At 30.1% G+C, this 6,863-nt stretch overlaps 1 protein-coding gene across 1 annotated transcript; it reads right to left on the bottom strand.

Moving 5' to 3' along the window:
• Positions 1-3,806: 3,806 nt before the first annotated feature.
• On the bottom strand, positions 3,807-6,174 carry LOC130796767 (uncharacterized). The gene is made up of 5 exons (XM_057659149.1): positions 5,690-6,174; positions 4,604-5,359; positions 4,431-4,510; positions 4,262-4,333; positions 3,807-4,162 (listed from the first exon to the last, which is right to left on the bottom strand). The coding sequence occupies exons 1-5, from the start codon at positions 6,014-6,016 to the stop codon at positions 3,958-3,960; spliced, it is 1,440 nt and encodes a 479-aa protein (XP_057515132.1). The 5' UTR covers positions 6,017-6,174; the 3' UTR covers positions 3,807-3,957.
• Between the last annotated feature and the right edge of the window lie 689 nt (positions 6,175-6,863).

Genomic DNA, 6,863 nt, shown 5'->3' with positions numbered 1-6,863 from the left:
AAAAAAAATATAAAATAACAATAATAATAATAAAAATAATAATAATCATAAAAATAAAAATAAAATTAAAATTTTAAAAAATAACTATAATAATAAAAAAAATTTTAAAAACTATTAAAATAAATAATAATAATAATAATAATAATAATAATAATACAAATAAAAAAAAATAAATAATAATAATAAAAATAAAAAAATATATAAAAAAAATTAATCTTTTTAAATTTTTGGAGGTTAACAGGCATAGTCAACACCGAAAATTACACAAAAGCCACCGGAAATTGAATTAAGGTGTCTATTTTTAAAAAAAGTCTCTTAAAAGGTGTTTTTTTACAAAAAAATATAAAAGGTGTTTCTTTACAAAAAAGGGGTTTTAAAAGGTGTTTCTTTGTAAATTTTTCTTTTTTTAATTTTCCTTTTGTTTTTATTTTTATTTTATTTTTAATTTTTATTATTATTATTTTTAATTTTTGTTTTATTTTTATTTTTATTACTATTATAATAATAATAATAATAATAATAATAATAATAATAATTATTATTATTATTATTATTATTAGTATTATTATTATTATTATTATTATTATTATTATTAATTTTTTTAAAAATAAATTTTTTAATTAATAATAAAAATAAAAATTAAAAAAAAATATTAATAATAAAAATAAAAATAAAAACAAAAACAAAAATAATAAAAAATTTTTAAAAAAAATTTTCTAAAAAAATTAATAATAATAATAATAATAATAATAATAATAATAATAATAATAATAATAATAATAATAATAATAATAATAATAATAATAATAATAATAATAAAAAGTAAAAAAAATTATAAAATAACAATAATAATAATAATAAAAAAAAATAATAAAAATAAAAATAAAATTAAAATTAAAAAAAATAACTATAATAATTAAAAAAATGTTTAAAAAAATAAATAAATAATTAAAAAATAATAATAATAATAAAAATAAAAATAAAAAAAATAAATAATAATAATAATAAAAATATAAAAATAAAAAAAAAACGGATATTTCATGATATACCACTGAGTTTCTTCGAAATTCACCATATACCACACAAAATGTTTTAATTCACCATATACCATTGAGTTTTCGTCCGTTAGCACAGAATACCATTAATGGCAACTGCCGTTAGTGTGCCGTTTGTAGTAAATTATTAATTCACCATATACCATTAATTTTATTTTTTTTGCGTCAAATACCATTTTTTGCGTCAAAATCTGACGATAGCTGATATCCGTATGTATCAAGAAACGGCACACTAAAAGGTGTCTATTTTAAATTTTTGGAGGTCAACAGGCATAGTCAACGCCGGAAATTACACAAAAGCCACCGGAAATTGAATTAAGGTGTCTATTTTAAAAAAAAAAGTCTCTTAAAAGGTGTTTTTTTTACAAAAAAACATATAAAAGGTGTTTCTTTACAAAAAAGGGGTTTTAAAAGGTGTTTCTTTGCAAATTTCCCTTTTATTTATTACGATTTAATTTAAACAAAAGCAGATTTACAATTAAATATGTAAAGATTTATCAATAATGTTGATAATGATGACTTGAATAGAGTCTTTCCATGGCTATTAATGAGTCAACGGTCCAGGTTGACTGTGCAAGATGACTTTTTCTAGGAGAAAAGCCGACTATACGGCTCAGGGTTGTATAAGCACAACTGAGTCGACTAGAGGTCTTTTCTAGAAGATTTATAGCTCGCGACTCGCAAGGTTTGTCCCTGCTCGCAGGGGCGGACCCAATTGATTGACAAGGGGGTAGGGTTGTACCCCTAGTTTGAAAAATTAAAAAGAGGAACAAAAAAAAAACATTAAAACAAAAAACACGGGAAAGAGAACAGAAAAGAAAGAAAGAGAAAATTAGAAAACCAATACAAACCCTTTCGATTTTTGAATCCCATTTCTCTCAGACTCTCAATCTCGATCTCCTTCGACTCCTTGGACGGTTGGACCCGTCGACGACCACCGGACCACGCCTCGAGGCTCGAGCAGTAAGCCAGTAAAGCCCTCGATGGCTCGACGTACCTCCGCGGCTCAAGACAGCCAACTCGCAAGTCGTAAACGACGCAAAGACTGCTCCCTCGCCGGCTCACCGCTCTGCTGTCAACCCACGTCGTACCTCCGGCGCTCCCCGCTCCCTGCCTCCCCAGTGCCACCGCCGTCACGCCGTACGTTTATGAACCCTAATTATAATTTCTTCATTTATGAACCCTAATTCCCTAAATCCCTAATTATAATTTGTTGATTTACTGATTTGTTTCATTGTTTGTTGGTTAAATTTAGATATTTAATTTGATTATTACTTGATTACTTGAATATATAGTTGATTAGTTGAATACTTGATTTGATGTTGTTGGTCCATGTTGGAGCTTCTTATTTGTTTGTTAAATGTTAATTAGTTAATTTAATTGAATTGTGATTTCTGACTAGCAAATTTAGTTGTTACTTGTTATTTATTAGTTTGAAATAAATTAGTAATTGAATTACTGTTAGATTATTGTTGGACACTTAGAATTGACAATTGATTCATTATGTATTTAATTTAATTTAATTTGATAAAGAGAAGATACTTAAACTTGCTTCTTTATATCCCAAGGAGTTTTCATGTATTGATTTAACGGCTCTTGATCTTCAATTCGATGTGTTCTTGGATGCTATGTTAAACGATGAAAGATTTCATGATTTAAAAAATATCAATTCTCTTTCCATGATGCTTGTTGAAACAAAGAGACATGAGACATTTCCTCTTATACATTTGCTAATCAAGTTGATGTTGATTCTTCCTGTTGCTACGGCAAGTGTAGAAAGAGTGTTTTCCGCAATGACATATGTCAAAAGTAAGTTGAGAAATAGCATGGGTGATCAACTTATGAATGATTGTTTGGACTTTTATTGAGAAGGAAGTGTTTCTACAAGTTTCCGATGAAATGATTATTGATCGTTTTAAAAGTATGAAAACTCGAAGGATGAATTTGTAATTTTAAAGTGTATTAGTGTAAGACTTTAAGTATTGTAAGACTTTTATTGTTATTTTGGATTGTAAGACTTTAACTATTGATTCTATTATGTGTTGTAATTTTTTTATTTTTTTAAAAGAATTATTCGATTATCCGAACGACATGATGTTCGTATTTTGTACCCCCAGTTTGAAATTCCTGGGTCCGCCACTGCCTGCTCGCGACCAACCTTCTGTTTTTCAAGTTTGGGTTTCCAGAATGTTAAGCCGACTTGGCTGTTTCGTAGGGATATGCGGAAGTTGGCTTTTTTCACGTTTTTAGTTGATTATTTTGTTTTCTTAAAGGCCAAGCCTCTTCTTTTTGGGGATATAGCTATCACATTGAGAGAAAAAGTGAGCCATTAGAGAAAAACTAGATTCATCTTTGTAATTCTTTGCGGTTTATAGTGAAATTATTGATCTCGGTGTCGGTGGATGTAGGTATCACATTGATAGTGAACCATATTAATTTCTGGTGTGATTTCTTATTGTTTGCATTGAATTTCATTTTTGTTTCTTTATTGTTTTGGATCTTTTCTTGCGCTGTAGGACAACAAATAAATATCTAGAGAGAGTAGGCGTGGGTATGTAAAATTTAATCGCAATAGGTAATTGGTAGGTGGTGGGTATGAAAATTTTAGGTGGGTACGGGTATAGAAGAAGGCAATACCTCATTCATCCTCCTATTTTCCATCCCTAAAAGAAAATGCTTGCAGCATCGCTAAAATTGAACTGTTGTTTGTCCATTTGCATGTTATTGTTGGAATGGCAAAATTAAGAAAACCTGGGACGCCTTCGAAGACTGATCGTTGAGCCAAAAATTAGAGCATTGTACATATTTAGTACGTAACAAAGTGAATAAAAAGGGGGGCAAAGAGAACCATGGATATTGATTTATACAGCATATAGCTCTACTAAACATTGCATATACCCAATCAGAAGAAAAGGGACTTAATGTTAGCAGAAGAAGTAAGATTAGGATGAGAATTCTGGTCATCCTCAAAAGTTGTCCATCTCTTAGAGCTAGTACACCTCCTTTCCCACGCAGCGTTACGCATTGTTTCCATCTCCCACACATGATCTTTGAACTCTTTCTTCACTACATCCAACACCACATCCCCATATTTTTCGCACCAAGACCTACATTCAGCCATTGTTAATAAATACGATAGGAGAAATGCATGTTGTTCTTGCTGCCTGTTTAATTAGCAATGCAAATAAAGTTTTAGTTTCCTTTACCAGGGAAAGAACTGCTTAAGATCAGTTTTGTCAACAGGAAGCTTTGTCGAGATGGCATCCATTTGATCATTCCTATACCAACGTAGCACGGAAAATGTTCCTAAAAATTGTCTGAGACAAAATATTTTGAACAAGAACACAGTAAATGAAATGAATCTGTAACACTTACGAAAATTTGAAGTGGGGATTTGTACTAGACAGTTCAGTTTGAATTCGCAATAGCTCCTTCTTTATGTTATCCCCAACAACCTGCAAGTTCATCGTAATCTTTTTCATTATAAATTTCTTTCTTCTGACTTCTAATGTACACCTATTTATACTCTTATTTCTCTATGCTGTTACCTTATCAATGTAAAATCCAGATGAAGAACCACCCGAAAGAAGCTTTCTTTTGATCTGTTTAGTATCAGGACCTTGCGTATAAGGTCTTTCATCACTTAATCTTTCATCAAGAGGTAAAGGAGCAGTTTCGTCTTTCGTGTTCCATCTCTTGAACCCATCAAATCCCCACTGTTTTCTTGCTGACTTTGAGTCTTTCTCATTTGATTTACCTGCCTGCAACGGACCTCGAAAGACAGCCTTCTTTCCCTGACATTCTTCGGTACGAATCTTATCCGACTTTGAGGAAAGACTCTGTGGCATAAGAATTGTTTTTGTTTCACTTTCATTCTCTGAGTGTGTCTTATTCCAGAATGGGTTTTCACTACTTTGTGAACTGTCATTGTTAGATATGCCTGCATTATCAGCTGGGAACTGATTACAATTTGCTGCTACATCAAATATACTCTTCTGTTCTTTGGTTTTCCCCAATTTTTGGAAAGCCCCAAACCCAAAAGCAGATGCTGCCTCTTTGATGTGTTTCACTGATGATAACCCTTGCTTTAATTTGTTTTTGGGTTCCTTATTGATCAAAGTCTGCTCCTCTCTCAAATCGATCTCAGACCATTCCTCTTCGACTGTATTTTGTGTTTGCTTTTGTGTTCCAACGATTACATCTTTGACCTCGAGCTCAGCTCCTTGTACAGCTAATCTCTGAAGCAATGGCCTCTTTGATGCATGATACTCTTCTTCTGTTATGCATTTTGCATATAACAGCTCCTATTGAATCAGTAATACCCACAACAAAAAGAGGTGGAAAATTTCATCAATTTCACTGACATTGCAATTAATTCTTCTTGAAGTAAAGTTGTAGTATAACATAAACCCATTCAAACTAAGTTCATATAAAAATTATTGAATCAAACAGAATTATGAAGTATAAGTAGCTCAATTGTAAGAAATAAACGTGAACATTTACAGACAATTCTATGATTTTATAATCCATGTTTTGATTGAAAAGAAAATACACTTTTCAGGAAATTCAGATATAATCTTGATAAAAGTTAAAAAAAAAAAAAAAAAAAAGCGACAAAATGGGGGAATCTTAACCTGGAGAAAGAGGAGTCTATCCCTTAAAATGGGGGGATATTCGGTCTCTGCTCCCTTGGATGCAATAAGGGTATCTAAAAGGTGGGTTTTGAAGGCAGAAACCTCGGTGTGAGGCAAAATGCCTTCTTTGTGAAGACCCATCAAATTCAAGATCTGATGGAATGAATTCTGCTGCCATTTGAGATTATCAGATTGCTGTTTAGAGAGTTTCTGTTCAGCTGCTGGTAATCTTCTCTTCTTAAAGGAGAAAGGAAGAATTGATTTACATATGGAAGTAATTGAATCTTGTAAAGATGAATAGTATGCTGGTGTATATGTATATCCCATGTTCAAATACTCATCAAACAGAAAACAGGACAGAACTTGAGCAATTTTTAAGCTTCTTTTTAGATGAAAAAGAAATAGAAGCGTTGTATGATTTAATGTTTAAGCGTTTTGGTGAAGCAGAGAATTGTTATGAATTCGAAATTTTTTGGCACTAGATCACAACGGTCATGTGAAAAATGTCAATGGAAGTAGCCGTTGTAAATTGAAATGTCTCACATTGGCGCATGGCGGGACCTCACTTTCCCAAATCTTAAATTTTTTCTATCTGTGCACTTTTGTTTTTGAATGTATTTTAAAGTAAAGTTTAAGTCTCAATATTTTTATGTAAATATTATAAAAAATTATTAAAATTATATATTAAAAAATTTTATATCAAGACAAATCTAACAAATTTTACATGAATATATTTTATCTTTAACATGTACTTCTAAATTTTAATTTAAATTTTTGGCTTCTAAACAATAAAAAAAAAAATCTCAAAGTGGACAAAAAAAGAAATTGAAGGAGTATAAGGTTATAAATTATGAACAATTTTAAAAGTACCCTTTTTTATAGCATTGTGACTTTTTATAATTTAAGTTCTTTTAGTTTTATATTGAGCTTCAAAATTTTTTGACTTATTGAAATCAAATGCGTAAATTGTTTTTTATCCTTCTTATTTTAAATATTCTTCTTATTAAATTCCCCCATGTATATATTACTTTCTCCATTTTATATTACTTGCTATATTTCCCATTTCTGGTAATTATATATTACTTGCTATATTTTCATTTTTAGCAATAAAACTATTATGTAAATATCTACTTTACCCTTATTTTTATCCTACTTTATAGCTCATTAACTTTTA

The sequence above is a fragment of the Amaranthus tricolor genome, chromosome 12 (assembly GCF_026212465.1).
Source record: "Amaranthus tricolor cultivar Red isolate AtriRed21 chromosome 12, ASM2621246v1, whole genome shotgun sequence".
In the NCBI taxonomy this organism is placed as follows: Eukaryota; Viridiplantae; Streptophyta; class Magnoliopsida; order Caryophyllales; family Amaranthaceae; genus Amaranthus; species Amaranthus tricolor.
This window is presented reverse-complemented; position numbering and strand designations above follow the sequence as displayed.

Excerpts from the sequence above, each read along its gene's own strand:
- LOC130796767 (XM_057659149.1), bottom strand. The coding sequence starts at position 6,016 with ATGGGATATACATATACACCAGCATACTATTCATCTTTACAAGATTCA. Across the intron at positions 4,511-4,603 it reads CTGGATTTTACATTGATAAG|GTTGTTGGGGATAACATAAA; the intron begins GTAACAGCATAG and ends ATGAACTTGCAG. Across the intron at positions 4,334-4,430 it reads AATCCCCACTTCAAATTTTC|GAATGATCAAATGGATGCCA; the intron begins GTAAGTGTTACA and ends ACGTTGGTATAG.